This window comes from Macrobrachium rosenbergii, chromosome 11 (assembly GCF_040412425.1).
Source record: "Macrobrachium rosenbergii isolate ZJJX-2024 chromosome 11, ASM4041242v1, whole genome shotgun sequence".
Classification (NCBI taxonomy): Eukaryota; Metazoa; Arthropoda; class Malacostraca; order Decapoda; family Palaemonidae; genus Macrobrachium; species Macrobrachium rosenbergii.
In genome coordinates, this window is record NC_089751.1 from 6865129 (window position 1) to 6892906 (window position 27778).

Genomic DNA, 27778 nt, shown 5'->3' on the forward strand with positions numbered 1-27778 from the left:
TGGCACTGAGCCCAGGCTGTCATGGTCGCGTAAGACGTGAAGTTACTGGGTATAATTGGATGAAAAAGAGCTTTGATGTGTGGACCATGAACTTGCTTAGGCTCTCTCTCTCTCTCTCTCTCTCTCTCTCTCTCTCTCTCTCTCTCTCTCTCTCTCTAGCAGATCCATAGTAGATATGCGGTATTGACTAATGGTTTGGGGTGGCAGATTCAATAAGATTCAAAAGAAAGTGAGAAAAATACGGTGTCATGTTGAACAACCCAGTATGCTCCGCATGTGAACAACTTACATATCGAATATCATTGCTTTTTTATTGCTTTCGGGGTCACGTTTCGTTTGAGATAAAAAAAAAAAGATACCGGAATATTACTGGAAATCTCGTTTTTGTCGCTTTTTCATCTTTTCATATTCTTATGTTTATTTTTTGGCACACATATAAATATATATAATGTACATATATATATATATATATATATATATATATATATATATATATATATATATATATATATATATATATATATATATATATATATATATATATATACATACATACACATATACTTACATATTATAAAATCCACGTCAGAAGGATTTCACTCACCTTCTGACGTGGATTTTATATTCTCAACTCATGTCCCTTTGTGCTGCATTGGATACATACATACATACATACACACACATATATATCACATGTATATTTATAGATATTATATATATGCATTCTTAATATTTTTTGGCTTACAATTTGCTTCTGCGTATTACATTTTATTTTGCATATTTATGCGCTTGATTATTCCATGTTTTCTTTCCTGGCACATTTTTGTCATACATAAACTAAATTAGACATGAAATAAAACATGAGACTGACAAAATGACTGTACTTTACTGTATTCCTGTTTTCATTTATTCGTTACAGTTTCGACATCAGTTTTTACACTTGCTGTACAGTTAGCTACTTCAGTGAAGCAAGCTAAACGTCTAAGCAAAGGGAATGGCAAATGTCCGAAGTATAAACTTACTACATCGTCTTTGGAAGTCTATGAAGGGTTTTCGGAAAATGCGAATTCCGCGCTTTCCATGTTTAGTAATATGGCCATTATCCCGAATTAAGTTAACGTCATTGAAAACTATATCAGGTCCTTTAAGATTTCCTTTGCCAAATGTCTTTAAAACTTCCAGGGCATCAGGACTTTCAGTAATACATTATTGTAACGTTGGAATGATAACAATATTGTAACTTTGGAATGATACAATATTGTAGCGTTGAAATGATACAGCATTGTAGCTTTGGAATGATACAATATCGTTAAGTATACCTTAGTTTTACCAGACCACTGAGCTGATTAACAGCTCTCCTAGGGCTGGCCCGAAGGATTAGACTTATTTTACGTGGCTAAGAACCAATTGGTTACTTAGCAACGGGACCTACAGCTTATTGTGGAATCCGAACCACATTATAGCGAGAAATGAATTTCTATCACCAGAAATAAATTCCTCTAACACTTCATCAACCGGCTGCGGGAATTGAAATCCGGCCCATCGAGTGACAGTCTGAAGCTCAACCGGCTCGGCCAACAAAGGGCTTGATACAATATTGTAGCATTGAAATGATACAATATTGTAACGTTGGAATGTTACAATATTGTAGCATTGAAATGATACAATATTGTAACGTTGGAATGGTACAATATTGTAGCATTGAAATGATACAATATTGTAACGTTGGAATGGTACAATATTGTAACGTTGGAATGATACAATATTGTAACGTTGAAATGATACATTATTGTAACATTGGTGTGATACAATATTGTAACGTTGGAATGATACAATATTGTAACATTGGTGTGATACAATATTGTAACGTTGGAATGATACAATATTGTAACGTTGGAATGTTGAAATGAAACAACATTGTAACGTTGGGAATGGCACAATATTTTAACGTTGAAATGATACAACATTGCAACTTGAAATGATAAAATATTGTAACGTTGGAATAATATAACGTTGGAATGATACAGTATTGTAACGTTGGTATGATACAACATTATAACGTTGGTATGATACAACACTGTAACTTTGGAATGATACAATATTGCAACTTTGGAATGATACAATATTGTAAGGTTGGAATGATACAATATTGTAAGGTTGGAATGATACAATATTGTAAGGCTGGAATGATACAATATTATAACGTTGGAATAATACAATATTGTAACGTTGGAGTAATACAATATTGTAACGTTGGAATAATACAATATTGTAACGTTGGAATAATACAATATTGTAACGTTGCAATGATACAGTATTGTAACGTTGGAATAATACAACATTGTAACGTTGCAATGATACAGTATTGTAACGTTGGAATAATACAATATTGTAATGTTGCAATGATACAATATTGTAACGTTGGAATGGAGTTTTGTTATTGTTGTTGCCAACCCGCAATCCTTTTAGATCAGTAAGCTTCGACGGGGTTAGTGGTGAGTTAGGGACAATCAATAAATTCTAGCGAGAAAGGCTCCAAAGAAACTCGAGCAAAACAAGGATCGAAGCATGAACATCGTGTTGGCAGACAAGAATAATTTACAATTCACTGTCAACATGATACGAATTCCCTTTCGTGTAGTATATGTAAATTTATTGCTCATAGTACAAGTAAAGCTCCCATCATTTAGTCTTCTAGGTTCTTCATTTTTTAGGCAAAAAATTCCAAGTTGACCGTTTCCTGTTCGCTCGTGTCAGGTTGCATAATATATATAAATTTATATATATATTTTATATACATATATATATATATATATATATATATATATATATATAATATATATATATATATATATATATATATATAAATATATATATATATATATATATAAAATATAATATATATATAAAATATATATATATATATATATATATATATATATATATATATATATATATATATATATATTATACTTTCCATTGATAGCATTTTGAGTTCTAAGTTCAGTTGTTGTGACAGTCTTCCTTCACTGACATAGCAGGTTTACGGATTCTTATGACTGTTTGACCTCTTGCGCATTTGCGTATGGCTTGATATATTTTTATTTATCCCCTCTGCATTTGTCAAGATTTGCAGTTTTGCAATGTTGTCATAGTTTTATAAGTCCTTTAGGCATTGCTCGAGTTCCCTTTATTATGATGCAGTTATTTTTCTGTGATTAGGCTGTTGAAAATACTACATCTATAAAATTATTAAACAGCCGTGGAAACAACAAATATTTGTGAGATCTGCTTTGCAATAAACCCACGACTTTCACGACTACATATTGTAAATAGGTCTTGCTTTCATCACAAGGGAATTTCAATCGGTTTCAGAAAATTACGTTATACACCATTCCCGTAATTCTCCCTCCACATGTATGAATATTATTGCAAGCTCTTTTGAGTGGATGTACGGTTTTACTTTACTCAGTCATGCACTCACATATGTGTGTATATATACATATATATGCATGCATATATATATATATATATATATATATATATATATATATATATATATATATATATATATATATATATATATATATATAGATATGTATAAACTGGAACATAAATGTGACGCAAAAGGACCTATGTAATATTCCTCTACCATAATATTCCTGTCCTATATCGCTCACAAATCTCCACTCATCTCCAGCCTCCATTCTCATTGTTCCAATCCAAGTGAGTCTGGGTCTCCTAACTCTTCAGGTGTGCCTAAAGGAGCCCAGCTGACACTCATACTCTCCCATGTGTTGTGTGAAGGACATATCCAAGCCATCATTATCTCTTACCCATATGGAACTTTATAATTTCCATTATGATGGTATTTCTAATTTCATCCCTTAATATGACTCCGAATAGTCTTTGGAAAGAATGAATTTCATGTGGAGGGGTCGTTGGCTTTTGTTATTTTGACTGTTTGTGCAATTGTAAAACAGATATGCTACAATCTCTCTTAAGGGTTGAAACAGATTTGACCACTTGCATGTATACTAAATAGTTACACTTGCATAATAATGTACACCAAAGAACCAAAACATTCATTGCAAAATATACAGTTAAAATTAATATATGTACTGTTTACTTACTAAGAGCATCTGTGATTTGGTGGAGATTCCTCCTCACAGTGCGACTGCTAGTCAGAGGCTTTGAAGCCTTGAATATGCCATAGTTCTCTCTCTCTCTCTCTCTCTCTCTCTCTCTCTCTCTCTCTCTCTCTCTCTCTCTCTCTCAGAGCGCATGCGTGCACAGTGTCTTTTCTTGGCCTCATTTTTTCTCTACCGTAATCTTCTAATTTTGTCAGATTTGAAATGCTGGTAAGTTGCGTATAATTATTCTTTTCGCCCATTCCGTTTTTATAGGAACGGATTAAAGTAAAGACATCTAATGTTGTAACACCGTCTCTTTTCAGGGCATCTATTCGCTCACTAGCTAAACTTGTGTAATATATATATATATATATATATATATATATATAATATATATATATATATATATATATATATATATATATATAATGTATATATATAATATATATAATGTGTATATATATATATATATATATATATATATATATATATATATATATATATATATATATACAGGTACGTATGTGTGTATGTATATATGTTTATGTGTATGTAAGTGTATATATATCAGATTTGTTTTGACAGATTTTTGGTGTGTTCTGATTGATTTGGAGTCATTAACAGTTAACTACAAATATAGAAAGTCTGTGAAAAGAGTAACAATGCGGTATTTGTATCCTAAATTTATTTAATTCCGTTCATTATGTAACATCCATAGTAACTTTTCATAACTGTGATTATTTTACGTCAGTTTGTGCTTCCATCATTTAATTGAAAATGTTTATTACACCGCATAGTCGCTAGTATGCAAATTGATTACAGTAGTAATTATTAAACTTGATTTTATCACTTCATTTAGGAATGTTTAATTTCGAACTTCGTTGCTTTGTAGAAAGATAATCATTAATGTTATTGGGCTAAAAGATTGCAATTATAGCTTTATCAGCTTCGGACACAAGCATTTCAGTCTCATTTGCTAATTTTCTTGGTCTTACGATCAGTACTCTGCCATTCATTATAACACAAAGCATAGTTAAGGAGCAATCAATCTAGAATTGGAAGTGTGGTAATGGGCAAGTTTAGTTGGCGTTCGTGACCTTATTGCCATATTTCTTAAGAAGCAGATTGCAGTATGTACTTGCTGATATATAGCAGAAAGTGGTATGAGCATATGCATCTCATTCTTGCGTGTAAGTTTTTGGTTTTTTTTTGCCGCAGTGGAAGTGAATTGCAAAATGATTTCGTATCGTAACTCATTATTCAATGTTTAATTTTTTGGTTCAGACATTCAAACCATCTTTTGGATATTCAGGAATCACACCACAACAAGATTAACAGAAGCCTTGCTTTATATCCTTACAAATGTTTGTGTTTGAACGGACTGGTAACCTCGTTACCCGCTGAATATTGATTCTTGTTATCAAGTATGTCAAACATGGGTTGCTCTTTACTATTTGTTTAGGTTTTTACTGTCAGTCAGTAGCTTCCGAAAACAAAACCACTGGAAGGTTGTAAACCCACATTTAATAATTTTTTTTTTTTTTTTGGCATGGTAATACACCGTTGTAAATCTGAAACCAAATAGATTTTTCTTGATCCCATTACCAGTGATTTTCAAGGACACAGTAATGCTTCACATTTTAATTCAGTTTTCTGAATTATCAGTTCATTCAGAGAACACAAATATGTAAATTTTCCAATGCTAAAGTTCGCCCTCAAGTCATAGCAAAAAAGTTTCTCTCTGCTGCAATACTGGCGTTTAGTATAAAAGCTGGTCTTTGACCTTGAAAAGTAGATCAAGGTCATTTGTAGTTCTGTTTAATTGATAATGGCAGGGAGTGGCATATATCCATAGTGCGATAGTATCTGATAAAGGAGCCTGGCAATGGTGGTGATGAAAATGAACAGTTTAGAATTTCTTTTTAATATAAACGCTAGTTTTTTAAAGGGTTTGGCAATCTTGGGCGATATTGTCCATAACCTGCTGATAATTATTAAAGCACCTGGACGAATGAAAATATGACTCGGCTGTAATAGAGATATATTTAAATATGTAATTATAGTCATTTCAATCACTAGCTGAAGAGGTTTTTTTTTCCAGTGACTACATGACAGTAGTGGCTCACAGAGACTTTCCCCTGTCACTGTTCCGTGGTGTTAGTTATTACGAGTCAAGAATCAACAGAAGAATTTCAGTGACTAGAGAACATTTTAAAATGTTGTTGCCGTCATTGTTGCCTCAAACTCATTTTTAGTTTTGTCCACACCAGTTTGTAATATTTTTTCACTGATGAAATGTAAATAATAATTAAGCTTTTGGAAGGATGGAATCTTCCTGGCATAGCAGCAGTCTAAGAGCTCAGTTCAAATATGATAAAAAATGAGAAAAAAAAATATTAACCGTTCGTTGACTTCAGCTGGTTTAAGCACTGTTTTTTTCTAGTGAACAGGAGAGGGTGGGAGATGTTGCAGTAACACAATGGTAGCTCCATTGCACTCGTTTTGAAGCACTAAGAAAAGTTATTCAACGTCGAGTTGAAGAATAAAATAGAAATTTCATATTAATAGTAACCTCATTCTAGACGGATCGAAATTTTGACGTGAGTCTACTTGACCCCGACTCAAAGTACCTGTTAAGAAGCTAATTGGTTTCCTGCTGTTTTTTGCTGGGTTTTTGCTAGGTGCTGCAGTGACGTAGAGGCGCTTTAAAACATTTACAACGAGCTTGTTGGCGCTCTGGCACCCGGGGCTGCCGTCTCCCCTGCCCTCCAGATCCCCTGCCTACCCCTGCCCCCACCCTGGGCGGACAAACAGGTTTGCAGGAAGAGGGTGGTTTTCTCCCCTAACCTCCCGTTCCCCTACCTACCCCGCCCTGACAAAACCGGTTTGCAGGGGGTGGTTGGCTGTGTGATGTCTCCCCTACTGTCACCTGGGGGAGGAAAACAAGATCAGATCCTTTCGGATATTTTATAGATTATAAGTCACTTATTGACAATTTGAAGTTTTTATCTTCTAAATTGTTGAAATTACTCCAAGGCCATTCTGTTGAAATATAAATTGAATTTGAAAGCATTACATTATAACCAATATTTCTTCTGGGGCGATGTAATGCCCATTTAGGTGCACTTGAACATGACTAAGAGTGAAAAAAAAAAAAATATCTCAATCCGTAGTTTTTGCTGAACCTGCGGGCAGTTTGTTGGTAGTGAATAGGTAGAGTTTTTGGTGTTCAGGAAATTCCACTCCCTGGCAGTGGTCATGTACAAATAATAATAATAATAATAATAATAATTTATTATTATTATTATTATTATTATTATTATTATTATTATTATTATTATTATTTCCAGCAAAGAATGAATAAAACGCAAAGTCTTCGGTAAAACAAGACAGCAACCTTTTCTTCATTCTCCAGCTGTTGGATGAGGGATAGCACCCTTTTAATAAAGAGAAGGAACTCCGAATTCTGTATAAACTTGTTTGTAGACAAGACACTGGCCCTTTTTATTGGCCTACGCACATTTACTTTCTGTTCTGCTTAATTCAAAAACCTTTTACGAGCACAGGTCTTGTTGTTCGTTAAAGTAAAACGCGTGTCAAGTTGACTGTTCTGCTCGACACTACAGTACTTGATTTCTCTTGCGTACGTGTCACACAGTAATATATAATAGACCTTTCTCAGGCTCTCAGCGGTGTTCATCAATGCCCGACTCTCTTGTTGATGTTAAGCATCCCTATAGTCATCCGTAACTCTGCACCTTTTGACAAAATTAGAATCCTTAAATTCAAAGCTAGTCTTTCACCATATCCCACCGCAGCTTATTTCTCCGTCATCGGCGATGCACAAAACAATATTTAAAAAAAAAAAAAAGTGGAGGTCACAGACCACTTGTTTGGAGGAATAGAAAAATGCGAATTAGAGACAGGTTACTTGAATCAGCCAACAATTTGTGTAACGCGTTTTTGCACGTGTGCTGGCTCGTTTCTCTCTCTCTCTCTCTCTCTCTCTCTCTCTCTCTCTCTCTCTCTCTCTCTCTCTCTCTCTACTACTACTACTACTACTACTACTACTACTACTAGCACATGAAATCACGTGGCAGTGCATGTGTGTATTGTAGTGTGTTGTAAATAAATCACAGTCACGTTGAATTAAAAATATTCTTAAACGATGTTAACAAACTTTTTTTGTCTAGTGGGAAAGACATACATTATTTTCCCTCGACACGAATAATACTACAGATATAGCGACCGATATATATATTTATATTCTGCCAAAGAGGAAATTAGCATGTTAAAGGGAAATGCAAAGTGAACAGCAATGATATGTACATCCACACTAAGATTTGTTTCTTATTCTTGCAGGTACGTGACCATTCTTTTGATTATGGGTCTTCAGCTGATGTCTCGTGAGTTAACTGTTGAAGTATCTAATGTGTAAAAGATATCAAAAGCTTCGGATAAGTAGAAATTGCATGTTGCTTTTGACAGCCTTTGCTTGGTCATGATTTATAATTTATATAATTCAACAACATGCATTAATTATTGACGCCCCATAGTTTGTATTGATACAAATGTATTAATATTTATTAATTTTGCTATAGTAGTAGTATTTTGTCTTCAGTCGTCTTTTGAATGGCTGCATATTTCACGTTCGTAGTATATACAACCTGGCAATTGACACAGACAACAAATTTGGGTTAAAAAAGAAATTGCTTCTGAATAGTGTTTTGCTTTTCATTCGTTGAACCCATTCGTCAGAGTATACTTTAATTTAGTTGCCATTGTCATTTTTATTAATAAATTTGCTAAAGAAAAATCCATGTATGTAAATATGGTTATGTCCTAGATAATAAAGTATGTATATATGTGTGTATGTGTATATAATGGGCTTCGCACAGTGATCAATGCATTTTTGCCCACCGAGCTGAAGAACCAAGGGCGCTCTGTGTTAAAAATCACTTGCCTACAAGCTGTGAAGTATGTATTTGGTAGTTAGATGGCTGCGATGGTGGCAATCAATGGGTCAAAGGGTATGAGGTTAGCAGCTTCAACCCAGTAGACGTATCAGAACCAGAAGCCCAACAGCTTCTGGTGCCATCGTCCTTTAGGACTGAGACATATGATGTGTATATATATATATATATATATATATATATATATATATATATATATATATATATATATATACATACACATATACTGTATATATTTTATATATACATTATACAGAATATATGTATAAATAAAGTATATGTATATTTAATATATAAATATAATTATATATATAAAATATATAGACGTATTTATTTCATGCTTGTCACTACAAAGCTTTAAGGTCCAAGCGCAAGAAATTTTAAGCAGATGATGTCCGGTAGCAGGAAACGAACTTGCTTCCCTAATCATAGCGAGGTCACGTTGCCGACCTGACCACGAGAAGAATAAAAGTCTATTGCCTCTCTTACATACACATGCTTGTTGTATTCAGATATATTTATTAGAGCTGGAATAGACCCATCCTCACCATCATAGCCAAGTGGGCAGTTGTTTTTATTGCTATTACAATTACATAAGTATCTGGTAAAATGTGACCAGTAGGATCTACACACACACACATATGTATATATATGTATATTTGTATATATATACACACACACACACACACACACATATATATATATATATATATATATATATATATATATATATATATATATATATATATATATATATATATAATAATGAACTTTTGGGCCCATAAGGGGCTTTTGGGCCCCATCCTTGAAGTTCTTGGGCTCTCTCCAGGCCCGCTTTCCCAGCCTGGCAGGATACCTGCCATCTTCCAAGGAAGCAGCCCCTGGGTTGGATCTTTCCCTTCAAGGCTGCCCTCAAGAGACTGGCAAGCATTGGGGGCTTTTGGGGTCCCGTCCTTGAAGTTCTTAGGCCTTTCCAGGACCACTTCCCCTGCCTGGCGAGATACCTGCCTTCCTCCAAGCCTCTGGGTCGGACCCTTCCCTGTAAGGCTGCCCTCAAGAGACTGGGTGAACCTTAGGGACTTTAGGGCTTCATTCTTGAAGTTCTTGGGCCCTTTCCAGGCCCACCTCCCCAGCCTGGCAGGATATATGCCTTCCTCTGAGGAAGCAGCCCCTGGGATGAGCCCCTTCCCTTCAAGGCTCCCCTCAAGAGACTGGCGAGCCTTGGGGGCTTTTGGGCCTCATCCTTGTAGTTCTTGGGCTCTCTCCAGGCCTGCTTCTCCAGCCTGGCGGGATACCTGCCTTCCTCCGAGGATGCAGCCTCTGGGTTGGACCCTTCTTTTCAAGGCTGCCCTTAAGAGATTGGTGAGCCTTTGGGGCTTTTGCGCCTCATCCTTGAAGTTCTTGGGCCCTCTCCAGGCCAGCCTCCCCACCCTGGCAGGATACCTACCTTTCTCCAGGGAAGCAGCCTCTGGGTCGGACCCTTCCCTTCAAGGCTGCCCTCAAGAGACTGGTGAGCCTTGTGGGCTTTCGAGCCTCATCCTTGAATCTCTTGGGCCCTCTCCAGGCCTGCTTCCCCAGCCTGGCAAAATACCTGCCCTCCTCCGAGGAAGCAGCCTCTGGGTCGGACCCTTCCCTTCAAGGCTGCCCTTAAGAGACTGGTGAGCCTTATATATATATATATATATATATATATATATATATATATATATATATATATATATATATATATATATATATATATATATGTATGTATATATGTATGTATATATGTATATGTATATGTATATGTATATGTATATGTATATGTATATGTATATGTATATATATATATATGTATATATATATGTATATATATATGTATATGTATATGTATATGTATATGTATATGTATATGTATATATATATATATATATATATATATATATATATATATATATGAAAAAGAAAAGAAGAAGATGTATATATATATATATATATATATATATATATATATATATATATATATATATATATATATATATTATATATTCACTTTAATGTTAGGGAAGGCATAAAAATGAAATGATCAACGAAGGGAGATTGATGTTTGGTAATTAGTCAAATATTAATCACATTTTTAAAAAGAAAATTCGCAAATCTTCTATAGAGGGATGTTCCCGCTTTAGGTTGGTCATTTGAGGACTTTCAAACGTTTTACAAACTTAATTGCATAATTGCACGTATATCTATATATATACTTACATATATATATATGTATTTATATATATTATATATTTTATAATGTGAGTCAGAAAATAATTTTATAAAATCAACCTAAAGGTGGAATGTCCATTTACACTTCCTTCTCTAATAGCTTTGTGATTTGTCTTGAAATACATGTTGTTTGTTTTTAATTATTACCCAGCATCCATTTTTCGTAGTTGATCATTTTCATACCTTTCCTTAATTTCCAATGGTTTCTTTGAAACCTGTTTGTTTCTGTATAATTTTCATCAATAATTCGGTTTATTAACGCCTCCCATTGTTTCGGCCTCTCAGACTCGCGTTATTTTATTTTTTCTACTTATTCTGATATCCAGTTCTCTGTATTTTATATATATTTAGCTAAATAGAAATATTTCATGTAAAATGCGACTTGTCTATCCATATTTTTAGATGTTTTGTCTTAAAGGCATAAGATTTTAGCCTCTTATTTTACTATGCAGTTAATGTAGCTCAAATATGATATTTGTGCTGAGATGGGGTATCTTTCACATGCATAAGGAGGTATTTCCTGTTTTGGTCGTCTTGTCAACATTGATCAAAAGCGGTGCATCTTTTCAAGAAGCCTGCATTTGCTTCCAGCGTCAATTATTTCTGTCATGAGTGTTTGTCTCCTCGCCTTTGCTCTGCTTAGCAATTGCTTTGAAGAGTTACTCGATTGTTTGGCACAAACAGCTACCCGGCAACGTGATTGCAAGAGTTTTTCTCATCACTTATTGTGAAGGTATAAATTAAATCCCTGTTATGGTTTCTTCACTCCGTCCTCGTAAAATTATGAACTTTGTGCCTCAGAATTTGCTCTTTAACCTCTCAAGGATCAAGAAGTATATTTGATGCAGTCAGATGAGGGATAATCATCTTTGGCAAACATATGAATCTTGTGAACTGGCTGTTACGAAATCCCCACATATCAATCATTAGGTACCTATTAGAAATTTTGTAGTAACCTGTTAACCGACTAAGATATTAATCAATTTAAGCCGAAGCTTTACCTGACGGAGATAATTACGTATCTGAGGAAGTTACAGTGAAAACAGTGTGTGTTGTGGTATATTGGAACAGTATAGCGTATACCTTTTGATTTTTTTTTTATATAATTTCCTTCATGTTTTAGATTGCTGAGCATGGACGCTTCATTGTTAATCTTGTTCAATTATTAGAACGGAAGGTATCGTTTGTCCTGCGCTTTGTAGTGAGAGCTTTCATTTTGTATGTGCATGCATACGTAAACATACTGATTATATGTAAATGTTTGTATGAAGAGAGACAGGGCTGGCATGGGAACAAATTTGATTTTCGTCATGGCAAGTTTAGTTACGACATTAATAAAGTTGCATGTTGTTTTCGCTCTGTCAAATGAGACTGTGCCTCCAGTTAATAATGTTTACTTAAATAATTTGCGCGTTCTTTCTTGTATGGGAATTAGTTGGTTGAATGATCACGAGAGAGGAGCCGTCATAGAGAGTTCATGACTCCGGAGATGTCTAAGGATGCTCTTATTTCCTCTGGAAATAAATACTGCTTTCAAATCCAAGACAAATGGAGAGCCTTCAAAATCTAATCAGCTTTTCTTTTTCTCATTTTCCACCTTTCCACAAAATTTAATTAAAATCCATGTTGCATGCCGGCAAGCAATGAAAGACTGACAGACGAGTTTTCTCCAATTTTCGTTGTCAGAGATAACAAACAAACGCTGGTGAAAATGCTGCCGTTTCCCAACTGTAGCGTTGGCAAAGGTACACGAGCCTCATGTGACTTTCCTACGCTCAGCTTTTTTCACTTCAGGATCGCGTGTGGTATGTTGTTCTAATGCGATCTCAGAAAAGGGACATTTATTTGTTTCCACCTGCAACTCTCTGTTTGTCTTTCTCTCTCCCATTGTCTAGTGTCTAGTCTGCTTAGTTTGTTCATTACCTTTGAAATTTATTGGATGGAGTTACAAAGTATATTACAAAGGTAATGTTTGCAGATAGCTATTTTGAGATTTCAACTGCCTGTTTCCCAAAAAGGCGCGGGTTAAGCACAATACTTTGAAATTACTGTGTTCTTTCGGAACTGTTCTTTTCTATTCAGCGTTCGTAAGTATATCCTCAGAGCTCTGTAGTATAACCAGGGTTTCTCTGGACAATCTTATACTTCATGAGAATTCATTTATGTATACAGCGAATCTCGAGAAAAAAAAAATGAAGAGCGAGAGTGTGGTTGCTGTTTGAAAAAGAGATGGTGTCTTTGAAAGCCGTTGACGCCTCAGTATAATCAGAAAACGATGTAATGAAATTACACCAAATATAGGGCGATGTAATTAGTTGCATGGTGCGTGGCTTCCACAAGCTCTGTAATGGAATTTTGGTGGCGTGATGAACGTATTGCGTGTCCGAAGCCTTCTCGTGCCGGGCGTTTTCAATCATGGACTGCTGTTTTATCGCGTGCTTAAATTACGGCATCTCATCGCTTACCTTTAAGTAGACCATACGTGTTGTGAAAGCCTTATGATTTGCTAATTGGTACAGCGGTATTTATAAAATTAAATTTTCACGAGTTTTGCCAAAAAGGCTGGAATGCTGGTAAGGAGGAAGTTATGTAAGCATATTTTGGTTCCAGTTATGAGAAAATGGTATCACGAACCAAAAATAGCTCTGTCTTCTGTATAGTTCGCTTTATCTTGGGGTCTTTAGGCAGAGACGAATGGTCCGTTCTTTGTTTATGTTAAAGTAAAATAAATGAGAAACCCTTGGGTAGAGGTCTTGGGGATACGGAGAGACCTAAGGAGACTGACCCTTGAACGTGTTCCAAGTATTTGCCCTCGCTCGAGAGAGACCGCCTGAGCAGCTCAGGAAACCCTCCAGTTCAGAGAGTTCCCGCCTCCCTTTCGGTGGCATTTTTACTCTCTGATTCATAGCCCTGAACGGAATTCCTTGTGTTGTTTGTTTTCCTTCAGTGTTAAAGAGAGAGAGAGAGAGAGAGAGAGAGAGAGAGAGAGAGAGAGAGAGATTCTTATTTAGGGGGTTAATTGGTGAGAAAGCTTTCGATATAACCTTAAGGTTGTAACCTAATGATTATAGCTTTACTTTTCGATATGAATTAGGTAGCATGTAAATATTTCCCGATATCAGGTGTCAGTTATCTAATAAGAATTCTCTCTCTCTCTCTCTCTCTCTCTCTCTCTCTCTCTCTCTCTCTCTCTCTCTCTCTCTCTCTCACTTTTAAGTTTAAATCTAATTGCTTTTGTCAGTGAATATACGCAAGTGTTGTAAAATACAAAATTTATTATTATTATATTATTATTATTCAGAAGGTAAACCCCATTCATATGGAACAAGCCTACAGGGACCATTGACTTGAAATTTAACCTACCAAAGAGTATGGTGTTCATTTGAAAGAAATAACAGATGATGATATTAAAAACAGAGTGGGGAGAAATATATAAGTACAAGGTGAATTGTTGTAAGGTGGTAATGCATTGCATCTTCGCTTGAACTTTTGAGGTTCAAATTGCACAACATCCTCGTATTCTTTCAGTTTACGGTATTTGCATGTTTTCACTCTCTTTTTGATTGATTACTGGAATGTTTGACATTCTCACTAAACGGCAGTTACAAATTCCTACATATACCGGATTTGTTACTTAAATTTTAATGACAGGATCTTTGCTTCTGCGAGAACATTCGAAGTTTTGAGCGTTATGTCTTCCGGGTAAGCTTGTATTTAGTGTGGCATGTTTGTTGTTTGAAATTTCCCAAACCACAACGGTATTTTTTTTTTGTTTAATGAAACAGTACTGCGCACTGTGATCAATGGATGGTGTCGCTTTTCCATATTATGCACCGTACTTGTGTTGCATGTATAGTTTAGCTGTCTATGCTTAGCTCTCTCTTCGTATTTTATGTAGTGGGTTTTTTTTTCATCAAGTAGGACAGGTCAGTTAATTTACAGCCTGTCTTACGTGTGTCGTCGTAATAGTCATACAATTATAATTTTCTGACAAAATGAATTCCACTTATCTTCCAATTTTTCACGTAGTTTGTAGATGTCTTAGTTTCAAACGTTTTATTGCCCCATTATTAGTAAGCGATTTGCATACTTTTAATGTAACTTTTTTTATAGTTTCTGTATTTTCAACATGAATTTTGTCTGTATCTACACTACATATTTACATAATAGATTTAATGAGTCGATTCCATTTTTCAGTCTGGTTTTTTGTCATTATATATTATTTGTTTGTCCTCTATTTTTCCATTCTAATACTTTAGTTTCACTTTTAATTATTCATAATTATCTGTGATCTACGTTCTTTTGCAATCGTCGTTTATGATTTGAAAGATCTCGCAATTCGTACATATGCTGTCTTTAATCATTTCTGTTGTAGTTTCCCTTCACTTAGCTATTCATGAGAGATGTCCGTGCCTCTACGTGAAAGTGCAGTTTAGGCCAAACTTTAATGTACCATGTCGTATCTGAATTTTTTTTCTCTCTGATACTGTTAAATCTAGAGCCTTTTTTCACCGGGCATCGCCTGGCATCAGTTTGCGCTACTTGAAACAGGCAGCAAGTTAAAATTTAGGCGGGGACACACTGTATGCCGTTATTTCGTTGTTTAGGAGTTAAATCACCAGATACGATATCTTTTGTGCCGACTTGTGTGTTTGTTTTTTGTTTATTTTTTAATATGAGACAGAGGCAGCCTGGGCTGCCCAGTTCAAGGACAGTCCTTCCCTATGTAAGTAACAGGCCTGCCGTTCCGTAAATGCTGAATTGAAGGACTTAAGGAAGCAAAGATAAATTCAGAAGATTTCACATTAGAAGAAGAGTGCTTGAACCGAGCCGAATGCCCAGGGGACAAAATAAATTGGAAAGGAGGGGAGGATTTGAGTGTTAGAGTTGAATGCCCTTAATTAGTAATAATAACCAGAGCTTTTAGTTAATGCATAAGAATAATTTAATGGGTAGGTGTATCAAATAAGTTGATCAAACTATGCGCTATAGCTAAAAGTATGTAGATAAGCTAAAAGTATGCAGATAGATAAGTAAATAAGCATAGGAAAGTGTGGTTGAGTATACACTTTTGTGTTATGTTAGGGAACCATGACTAGAGGTTATAGGGAGAGCTCGTGTTTTGAGTCTGTACACAGAAAAAGATTTGAGACCAGTGATTATACGGCTACCAGCTAACTCGTGGAACTTGAGATGACCTAGAAGCCATAAATACCAGCACAGATAAGCCATGTCAACTGTCAGAACAATCGAAAGAAGGGGATAGATATATAGATAGACCCCGGACGCCCAACACCGAGGCAACGAGTATCCAATTGTACGGAATAAATCCAAGTTGCAAGGGAGAATTGTGTCATTGATTTAACGGAAAATCTGCTGTTGCATGTCTGTCCGTCGAAATACAGGGTGCCTAGGTATCTTTGTTCTATATTTTGAAATTTCAGTTGTCTGTTAACGTCAGTTTAACGTCTTCAGTAGGTCAAACTGAAACTTGAAAGCCGTGAAATATATATTTATCAAATTCCAAACTTTTCCTTATCTGTAAACTCTCGAGCATGGTGTTAGTCCCAGTGACCCCATAATTCCTTGGAGGTTATTGTCTGGCGTTTTGGTAAAGGCAGTTATCGTCTATATACCAACTGTATTCGGCCCGTTTGTTAAGAGCACCAGGTGCACTGGAACCGTTATCAAATCCTGTAGTCCAGTTTCTCGTAATGCATTAGACTGAAGGAAGATGCCCGAATACCAGATTACATTTATTGAATTTAGAACTAATTCTTTAGTTAATGTTATTTATTGCCATCAAGGTAGTAAGATATCTGATCTCGATCTCCGTTCATAGTTTCTGTAATGCTGTAGGGGACAGTTGACCTATTACCTAGTGTGGGGTAGATAAGTAACGATATATTTTGAAATTTCTGATACAGTTAAGACATTCGTTTACAATGAAGAAATAAAAAAGAATGAAAACTGGTGAAATTAACTGTCTGGTCCGTTAAATGCCAAAAAGAACAAAATTGACTTGAATAGGAAAAGGGATACCAACACGCGACGGACAAGGGAGGATTACCTGCAACGAATCACATGATCGACAATAAGACCTTAATTTAGGCTCTACCATTTTGGTTTCGTTACTAAATAACCTTTCATCCGGAGAGATCATTCAATAGCTTCATTCACTGGGAGGGATTGCTCATTCAGTAGTTCTTTCATTGACGAGGATTTCTGTTACTCACTTGTTCTCTTAGGCTTCCACTAATAGCTACCATCCTTTTCTATTAGACATCCATTTTTAAAGCTTATTTAATACTTTGTAGCTTCTTCAGCAGTCTTTATTCCCTGTTTATCCTACTACCGTCAAGCATTGATACGACTACCCTTTATATCCTCCCAGGGAAATCCTTGCTAAATAGCAAGAACAATAGGAGTCCTAGGAATGAATCCTGTGATTCTCCACTTGCCACTCTTTGTACAGAAACTACACCCCTAACATTCACCTTCTGCCACCTGCCCTGTAAGTACATTTGGTAACATCTAAGCATTCGCCACAACCCTCCCATCAACTCTGGCTGCTTGTTCCTGTTTAGGGAGAAGCTTTCAGGAATTGCAGTTAGTTCTGTCTCTCATTTGTAGCGTTCTTTTAGAAATTTTTTATTGCTACCTTTAGCTAAACCTAGTTCGACATTGATTCCCCTCTCAAAATTCCCTGGGCTTACATTGCTAAATCTTGTGCTTGGAGACCAGATGAAAAAGAGTAACAAAATGCATGAGTGAATAGTAGGTAAAGTAGTTAAATTGGCTTCAGTTTAAATTATAAATATGAATAGTTCTCAGTCATGACAAAATTACATGGATATAAATGAAAATATTTTTATCGTCACTGTTTTCGTTTGTATTCTAACAATGAGAATTAATGTTCAGTGCATAGTAAGACGTGATAGTATTAACTATTTAAAAAAAAAGTGTAAATCATTTAGTTTGACTGAAGTAGATTCAGTGTTTTTTCGAAGTGTACTGGTAAACATAAAAATAAGATTTATTTGAGCCCTAGTTTATGTATGTGTATGTTTGTAATATTATTTATATATATATATATATTGTATTATATATGTGAATATATATTTATATATATTATATACTGTATATAAAATATATGTATGTATATATTACAGTATATATATATGTATATATATTGTATAAATATATATTATATATGTATATATATATATATATAAATATAAAGTATATATATATATATATATATATATATATATATATATATATATATATATATATATATATATATATATATTTGTGTCCATGTATAACGTAATCATTGTGTTAACGTAGTCCTTTGATTGCTGTTAAAGTCTAGTGTAGCTGGAGATTCAGTAAGGTGTAAAGGTAAACCATCAGTTTTAATACTTAACCGACTTTGTTCGAGAAAATAGAGGAGTTGTGCATGGTGCCTTAAGGTTATATGGTACAGTAAAAACTTTTAAATAATTTTCAGAGTGAATCTCGTATATGTATTCCTGTTTCTTTCTGTGTATGTGTTTGATATTGTAGCGCCTATTTCTATTGTTGGCTCTTGCATTTGAATGTAGAAGAATTATTGCTAAACGCCTGAGTAGGCGGCTGGGTCCTGGTAGTCCCGTGAAGATGTGTTTTTAACCATATACTGTATACTATATTGTTCTGTTGCTTTCGAAGCGTGCACCTCTACCAATCGCCTGCATCATTTGCCCCTGGGCTGCGAACCCGGGGTCACGGGTCTTACCGCGAAGCAATTTCAGTGTGCTGCTTACTTTTTTCTGAATGGGAATGTTTAAAGAGACACGATGATTTCAAGTATCAAATAAAACGTCTCGGTGAGAAAATTAGGAAAAATGTATTTGTCCCACCTTGTAGGGTCGAGGTCTTGTCATTGAGGTAAAAAAAGGATGCGCATGTTTAGGAACACAGTCATTTAGAATTTCAAATAAAGGCCTTTGAGTATATTAGGAACAGTATCGCATTATCCAAACCTTGTAGGGGTGAGTGGTCACTGAGGTAAAACTTGTCATTCAGTTATCTTAAAAAAGGTCATGAGCAGATTATTTGTTGACTCATTCTGTGTGAGTGAGATGTGGTTACCGAGGTATAATATATGCATGTTCAGGAGCACAACGACTAAATTTATAAAATGGAAGGTTTGAATGAGTAGACTGTGGTGTCATTGTATCCCATCCTGTGTAGGTTGTATTTGGTCGTTCAGGTAAAAATTTCGCACGTTAAGGAGTAAAGTCACTTGATATTGCCAAAGAAAGCGTTAGTGAACAGATTGGGAACAGTCATTTTATCTTATCGTGTAGGGATTAGGTGTGGGCATAGAGCTAAAAAATATGCCTGTTTATGAGCAGTCATTTTAGTTTTCAAATAAAAGTTAAGTATACCTTAATTTAACCAGACCACTGAGCTGATTAACAGCTCTCCTAGGGCTGGCCCGAAGAATTAGATTTATTTTGCGTGGCTAAGAACCAATTGGTTATCTAGTCACGGGACCTACAGCTTATTGTGGAATCCGAACCACATTAAAGCGAGAAATAAATTCCTGTAATTGGGCGGTCGGAGAATCGAACGCGGGCCCAGCCGAGTAACTAGTTATCAAATGAAAAGTCTTAATGAGTAGATAACGCACAATGTCATTTTATCCAGTCCTGTGGGAGTGAAGTGTTGGCATGAGGTAAAAAGGTGCTTGATTAGTAGCAAGGTGACTTTATATATCAAATGAACGATGTAACTGTTGGGCAAGCTGGTATTTAATTAAGTGAATGGTCTTAATGTGTAGATTACTAAAAATGTAATTCTGTCCCACCCTGTCTTGGCAAGGTGTAGTCATTTTGGTAAAATATTACGCAAGGTTAGGAGTAAAGATTAATGTATCAAAGGGAAGATTTAAATGTGCAGGGTTATGCGTGGTCGTTAAGGAAAAATTTGCATGTTTGGGAGCACTGTCATTTACCATATCAAATCAAGGTCTTGATGAGTAGAGTATGAGTGCTGGTATTTTATCCCAACCTTTGGGGCAGAGTGTAGCCTTTCGAGTAAAAAACATTCGTGTGATATATCGAATGAAAGGTCTTAATGTATAAATTAGGAACCATGTAAGTCTGTCCTGTCCTCTGGCGGCTAGGTTTGGTTATTATGGATAAAAGTGATTTGCATGTGTTGGAGCTGGCTTTTAATATATCAAACGACAGGTCATAATGAGTTGAATATAAACGGTGTAATTTTATTCGGTCTTTTAAGGATGAGGTGTTGACCTTGAGATTCAAAATGCTCGTTTGTGGGTGCTCAGTCATTTAGTATATAAAATGAACGGTCTTAATAGATTACGAGAATGTCGTTCCATCACATCTTGTGGGTGACATCTGTGGGGTTTAGATAAAAATTAGACTTATTTATTTGTGCAGTTTTTTTTAATATATTAAATAGAAGGTCTTCATGAGTGGCCCAAGAACAGTGTCATTTCATCCCATCCTATGTGGTTAAGGGATGATTACGAATAAAAATATCTCATGTATGGCTAAGCAGTAGACAATTGTCTGTGTTGAGAAACAAGCAGTGCCCTCTAGTAATAACTACAGAATAATGGGAAACAAGCAATTCGTTTTGGGGCCAACGGAAGATAGTAACAGAACAGTTCCATCTTTGTTGACAGAAAATGAAGGGACACAGAATAACGCGGAACACAATGAATTGTTCCGAGTAGATCGCTACAGAATAGGTGTCAGACCTGAACAGTTTTTTTTCTGTGTAGCAAAAGAGCATTGAGAAGAGCAACAATTTTGTCGAATTGTTAAGCACCTGGACAGCATATTTGGTGATGCTTTGCGGCAAGCCTTGAAGGCCAATTTTACTAAATTTTATCTCTCTCTCTCTCTCTCTCTCTCTCTCTCTCTCTCTCTCTCTCTCTCTCTCACACACACACACACACACACACACACACACACACTGTGCAATTTGTTTTGGAAGTTATAATGCAAGCTGAAAGCATTTGAGAATTAGCTCTGGAAACGGAAATTAGCTAAAGTTTTTTTTTTTTTTTGTTACTTTGGCGTACAGAGATGAATACAGTCACTTCAATAAAAGCTAAGTGGCTCACTAAGTATGTGATACTTTTCAGAAGGCGTAATGTCTTTATTAGTAAAGGATCAAAATAAGCTTTCCATATTGCACGAATATTGTAATTGGTATAATAGGCTTTGTTGCAATTATTATATGAAAAATCGGAGTTATTTGGAGTCAGTGAATATTCTTAGACCGTTGCTGCTGTATGGTTTTGAGTTACAGATCTTTGTACGCACATATGGGTGATATGTGGCTGCAATAAAGAAAATACTTGAAATTCAAGAAAGATTCTGCTTCATTGTATTCTTACAGACCATTATGTTTGAGAATAAGAAATTAGTTTTCCGAGTTATGCCACTATTTTAGAGTAAATGACTTAGTTTTATGAGAAGTCAGTTTTTGGAGTAGCAGACTTTAGTTTCCGAGATATTGCAGTATTTGGGAGTAAGCAGGTTTAGTTTTCTGAGATGTCAGTATTTTGGAGTAAGCTGCCTTTGTTTTCTGAAGTATGTCAGTATTTTCAAGTAGGCAGACTTAGTTTTCTGAGATATGTCAGTATTGGGGCGTAAGCAGACTAAGTTTTCTGAGATGTCAGTATTTTGGAGTAAACAAACTTTAGTTTCCTGAAATATGTCAGTAGAGTATTTGGAGTAAGCAGACTTTAGTTTCCTGAGATATATCAGTATTTTCAAGTAAGCATACTTAGTTTTCTGAGATGTGTCAGTATTTTGGAGTAGGCAGAGGTAGTTTTCTGAGATATGTCAGTATTTTGGAGTAAGCAAATTTCGTTTTCTGAGATATGTCAGTATTGCTGAGCAAGCAGATGTTAGTTTTCTGAGATATGTCAGCATTTTGGAGTAAGCAGAATTTAGTTTCCTAAAATATGTCAGTATTTTGATGTAAGTAGTTTTAAGTTTTCTGAAATATGTCAGTATTTTGGAGTTTCCTAAAATATGTCAGACTTTTAGTTTTCTAAAATATGTCAGTATTTTGAGTGACTTTAGTTTCCCTAAAATATGTCAGATTTTAGTTTTAGTTTTCTGAAATATGTCAGTATTTTGGAGTAAGCAGACTTTAGTTTCCTAAAATATGTCAGTATTTTGGAGTAAAAAGATTTAGTTTTCGAGATATGTCAATATTTTGGAGTAAGCAGACTTCACTTTTCTGAAATATGTCAGTATTTTGGAGTAAGCAGAAGTAATTTTCTGAAATATGTCAGTATTTTGGAGTAAGCAGATTTAGTTTTCTGAGATATGTCAGTAATGTGGAGCAATCAGATTTTAGTTTTCTGAGATAAGTCGGTATTTTGGAGTAAGCAGACTTATTCGTCCTATAAGAGGCCGGAAGCCTTAAGGTAACTCATTAGTTCATTGGGGATTTCTGCCTGTTAACTGGAATATGAATGTTCATATTTGGCTTTGTTCTCTCGTAATAAGGTCTCTCTCCTGGAATGTATTTCTTCATAATATAGAATACCTTATTAGGAGCCCAAGTATACATATTTGAGTTTTTCTCGCTCTTCCTTGACGCAATTCACACGTTGGCCCGTCTTCTAACTTTTCCTAGCTTTTCGATAATGTTTAGCGGTAAACACTCGCTCAAGATTTCTTAGAGATGTCAAAGTTCGTATAGAGGTCTTTTCTCTCTACTTCCTTTCATTACAAAAGATAATTCATTCTTCTAAGCAAAAAGGTATATTTTCCCTTTAAGTGAGAATAGCACGTGAATGCTTTAATCCTAAAATAAGATTTTCAAATCTTTTAAAAGATGCTCTCTCTCTCTCTCTCTCTCTCTCTCTCTCTCTCTCTCTCTCTCTCTCTCTCTCTCTCTCTCTCTCTCTCTCTCTCTCTCTCGTAGGCGCGCGCGCGTGTTCAGTTCTAATCTTGCTTGGCTCTCTAAGTGCTCTTTGTTGTTTCAAACAACAAGCGCATTTTTTGAACCATTTCTCATGTTACTAGTTAATATATATATATATATATATATATATATATATATATATATATATATATATATATATATATATATATATATATATATATATATGTGTGTGTGTGTGTGTATATATATATGTGTACAGCATATATGTAAATTGTGTTTATATATATATATATATATATATATATATATTTATTTATTATATATATATATATATATATATATATATATATATATAAAATATATATATATTAAATGTATTTATGTATGCATGTTTGAGTGTGTGAGTGTCAGTTGGAAGGGAGGGGAGAGGAGAGGACCTAGAATGAGATGGATTGAGTGCAGTGGAAAGAAGGGATTTCATCACCCGGGAAGCGAGTGCGTGAATGCAAGATAGAAGCATAGGGGGCCTTTGATGCATGGCTGGTGAGTCTAACGTGAAGGTGTAAAAAGCGACCAGGAGTTTAAAAGTTCTGTGCCCAGAGATTTCTTTCGCGATTCTGAAGTGTAAATGTGGGCTTGATGATCAGCTTTTGTTTTCTTGCGAGTCACCACCTGTTAGAGAAGGGGTAAAGCTTCTAGGGGAAGGTATGTATGTATGTATGTATGTATGTATGTAATGTATGTATGTATGTATGTATTAACGTTTCAGTATGTTAATAGTGTGCTTTCCCCTTCAAATGTACGGGTACATGAAGTAGTCTTAATGGCATAACGTATTTATCAGTTCCAGATGTCTTTTTAAAATAATTTTGTTTTTGTTTTCATTTTACTCCCCAAAGATTAATATCTAATTCATCTGCATATGTATGGAGTATTGTGTAGCCTACATGTTTTGGGTTTTTAATCTTACGTTATGAAAGTCTGCAGAATTTATTCACTTGCAATAGGAATAGCTAATGAATTAGCTATAACCTCGTAGTCTTTCTTTTTTTTTTTTTTTTTAGGATGATGCCGGCTTCTGTTCCCCTTCGCCTCTTGGCTGTTGTAATAGTATATATCAGGGTACCTGTTCCCACATTTACTTTATAAAAAAAATCGGGAATCCTCTGATTACTGTAACGGTGACTACTTTCCCTCTTACTGCCAATCATTTTTCCCGACTCGAGACCGCAATGCACCCTTTCAAAAGGCGAGGCCAACGCTTCCCTCAGTATTAAGTCGCTTAAATTAAGAGTTTCTGTCAGACGTGTACAAGGTGAAAGTATTGAGTTATCGATCCCACCTGCATGTGCACTAGTAAAAGAAAATTTCCGTTGCAACTTTATCTTTTTCTGATGAAATAAATCTAATGGGTTATGAATTGAAAATTTCTTTTTCATTGATTGCAGTAGTAAAGAATCCCTTCTGTTTTATTCTGTGTTTTGTGGAATTAATGCATACGAATTGGACAACACATGCATTGCTCTAATGGCGTGTATGCAGATCTTTTGCTTTTGTTTCCAAAAGACATTCTCGTCTTTTCAAAAGAGGAACTCATTTACTCTCTGAAGAAAGAATGGTTAGACAGCCATCTTATTTTTTTGTACACCATAGTTATGCAACGTGACATTCTCCATGTTTCTGGATTAAGTAGAACATCTTATGCAGCAGCAGAAAATTCTCGCGTGAAAAGCATTTAGCAAGAACTTTCTCTCTCTCGAGATTTGTATCAAATGATTACAGACAATCGGCTAAACGTGGTCAGTGGGTAATTAGTTTTATTTTAACAAATTCTGAATCATAATAGTTACCATGTAACGTTTATAATTCGATTTATTTTAGCAATTTCTGCAATGAAAATGAACAATTATCTTTTGGTAAAGATGCGTAAGTACCAACAAGTTTGGTGAATGATATAACCTATCTCTTCTCAACTTTACTTTCCCTGACTTCACTTGACTATGAAAACTATGCAAAAGCCGGCAAATTTGATGTATTTGTTCTGCCTATCCCACGTACTTAGCATGCCATTAGATATGCATGTTTACCGATAATCATACAGAATTTCGAATTTATCACATTTACTGTAGCGTACCTAAGTGGCTAGTATTTTCAGGGCTTACACATACAAAAACAAATGAGGGAATGACTGTGGAATTACAGAAAACACTTGATTTCAAAAGGATGAAACCGCTGTGAATCGGAATTTCGAAATATTCTTTTACTCTGGGAATTGATATTAACTCTTAATCATACACAAAGAAAAGACAAAGTTTTGCTGCTCAAACCGCTGGGGCAATGAATTAAATGTCATTGGTTTTATCCTTGATTTTGGACAGTGCCACACTGGAATCTTCGTCACATCCTCGATATTTTCCAGAGGGTTGAAGGAAAGTTATACGGTGCATTTTTTTGGCATAATGCAGTGCCATTGAAGGAAAGTTACATGGTGCAATTTTTTGGGCATAATGCAGTGCCATTGAAGGAAAGTTACATGGTGCATTTTTTTGGGCATAATGCAGTGCCATTGAAGGAAAGTTACATGGTGCATTTTTTTGGGCATAATGCAGTGTCATTGAAGGAAAGTTACATGGTGCATTTTTTTGGGCATAATGCAGTGTCATTGAAGGAAAGTTACATGGTGCATTTTTTTGGGCATAATGCAGTGCCATTGAAGGAAAGTTACATGGTGCATTTTTGGGGCATAATGCAGTGCCATTGAAGGAAAGTTACATTTTTGGGGCATAATGCGGTGTCATTGAAGGAAAGTTACATGGCATTTTTTTAGGCATAATGCAGTGTCATTTTTTAGGGCATAATGCAGTGCCATTGAAGGAAAGTTATACGGTGCATTTTTTAGGGCATAATGCAGTGTCATTGAAGGAAAGTTATACGGTGCATTTTTGGGGCATAATGCAGTGTCATTGAAGGAAAGTTATACGGTGCATTTTTGGGGCATAATGCAGTGTCATTGAAGGAAAGTTATACGGTGCATTTTTTGGGCATAATGCAGTGTCATTGAAGGAAAGTTATACGGTGCATTTTTTTGGGCATAATGCAGTGTCATTGAAGGAAAGTTATACGGTGCATTTTTTGGGCATAATGCAGTGTCATTGAAATAAAGTTATTCAGTCATTTTTGGGGCATAATGCAGTGTCATTGAAAGTTATACGGTGCATTTTTGGGCATAATGGCATAATGCAGTTATACAGTGCATTTTTGGGCATAATGCAAAGAAAGTTATACGGTGCATTTTTTGGGCATAATGCAGTGTCATTGAAGGAAAGTTATACGGTGCATTTTTGGGCATAATGCAGTGTCATTGAAGGAAAAGTTATTGGGGCATAATGCAGTGTCATTGAAGGAAAGTTATTCGGTGCATTTTTGGGGCATAATGCAGTGTCATTGAAGGAAAGTTATACGGTGCATTTTTGGGCATAATGCAGTGTCATTGAAGGGAAAAAGTTATGGTGCATTTTTTTGGGCATAATGCAGTGTCATTGAAGGAAAGTTACATGCATTTTTTGGGCATAATGCAGTGTCATTGAAGGAAAGTTATACGATGCATTTTTTGGGCATAATGCAGTGTCATTGAAGGAAAGTTATACGATACATTTTTTTTGGGCATAATGCAGTGTCATTGAATGAAGGAAAATTATCACGGTGCATTTTTTTGGGCATAATGCAGTGTCATTGAAGAAAGTTATATGGTGCATTTTTGGGCATAATGCAGTGTCATTGAAGGAAAGTTATACGGTGCATTTTTGGGCATAATGCAGTGTCATTGAAGGAAAGTTATCGGTTGCATTTTTGGGCATAATGCAGTGTCATTGAAGAAAAGTTATACGGTGCATTTTTGGGCATAATGCAGTGTCATTGAAGAAAGTTATCATTGCATTTTTTGGGCATAATGCAGTGTCATTGAAGGAAAGTTATACGGTGCATTTTTTTAGGCATAATGCAGTGTCATTGAAGGAAAAGTTATCACGGTGCATTTTTGGGCATAATGCAGTGTCATTGAAGAAAAGTTATCTGCATTTTTGGGCATAATGCATTTTTTATACAGTGCATTTTTGGGCATAATGCAGTGTCATAGAAGGAAAGTTATACGGTACATTTTTGGGCATAATGCAATAGCATTTTTGGGCATAATGCAGTGTCAAGAAAAAAGTTATACGGTGCATTTTTTTGGGCATAATGCAGTGTCATTGAAGGAAAAATTATACAGTGCATTTTTGAGCATAATGCAGTGTCATTGAAGGAAAGTTATATGGTGCATTTTTGGGCATAATGCAGTGTCATTGAAGGAAAGTTATATGGTGCATTTTTGGGCATAATGCAGTGTCATTGAAGAATTTTTTGTTATGCAGTGCATTTTTTGAGGGCATAATGCAGTGTCATAGAAGGAAAGTTATATGGTGCATTTTTGGGCATAATGCAGTGTCATTG

At 35.4% G+C, this 27778-nt stretch overlaps 1 protein-coding gene across 27 annotated transcripts in view; it reads left to right on the plus strand.

The window, feature by feature from the left end:
• The window catches only part of Orp8 (Oxysterol-binding protein-related protein 8), a 420271-nt gene that overhangs the window by 304807 nt on the left and 87686 nt on the right, over nt 1–27778 (plus strand). For 5 of the 27 annotated variants that reach the window (XM_067111122.1, XM_067111142.1, XM_067111123.1 and 2 more), the window contains one exon: nt 17754–17873. The exons of 20 other annotated variants lie outside the window; for them this stretch is intronic. In XM_067111122.1, coding sequence (XP_066967223.1) covers nt 17754–17873 — 120 coding nt within the window. Of the gene's footprint in view, nt 1–8501; nt 8540–17753; nt 17874–27778 lie in introns of those variants that run through there. 2 more of the 27 variants (XM_067111139.1, XM_067111140.1) reach the window with 1 other exon arrangement.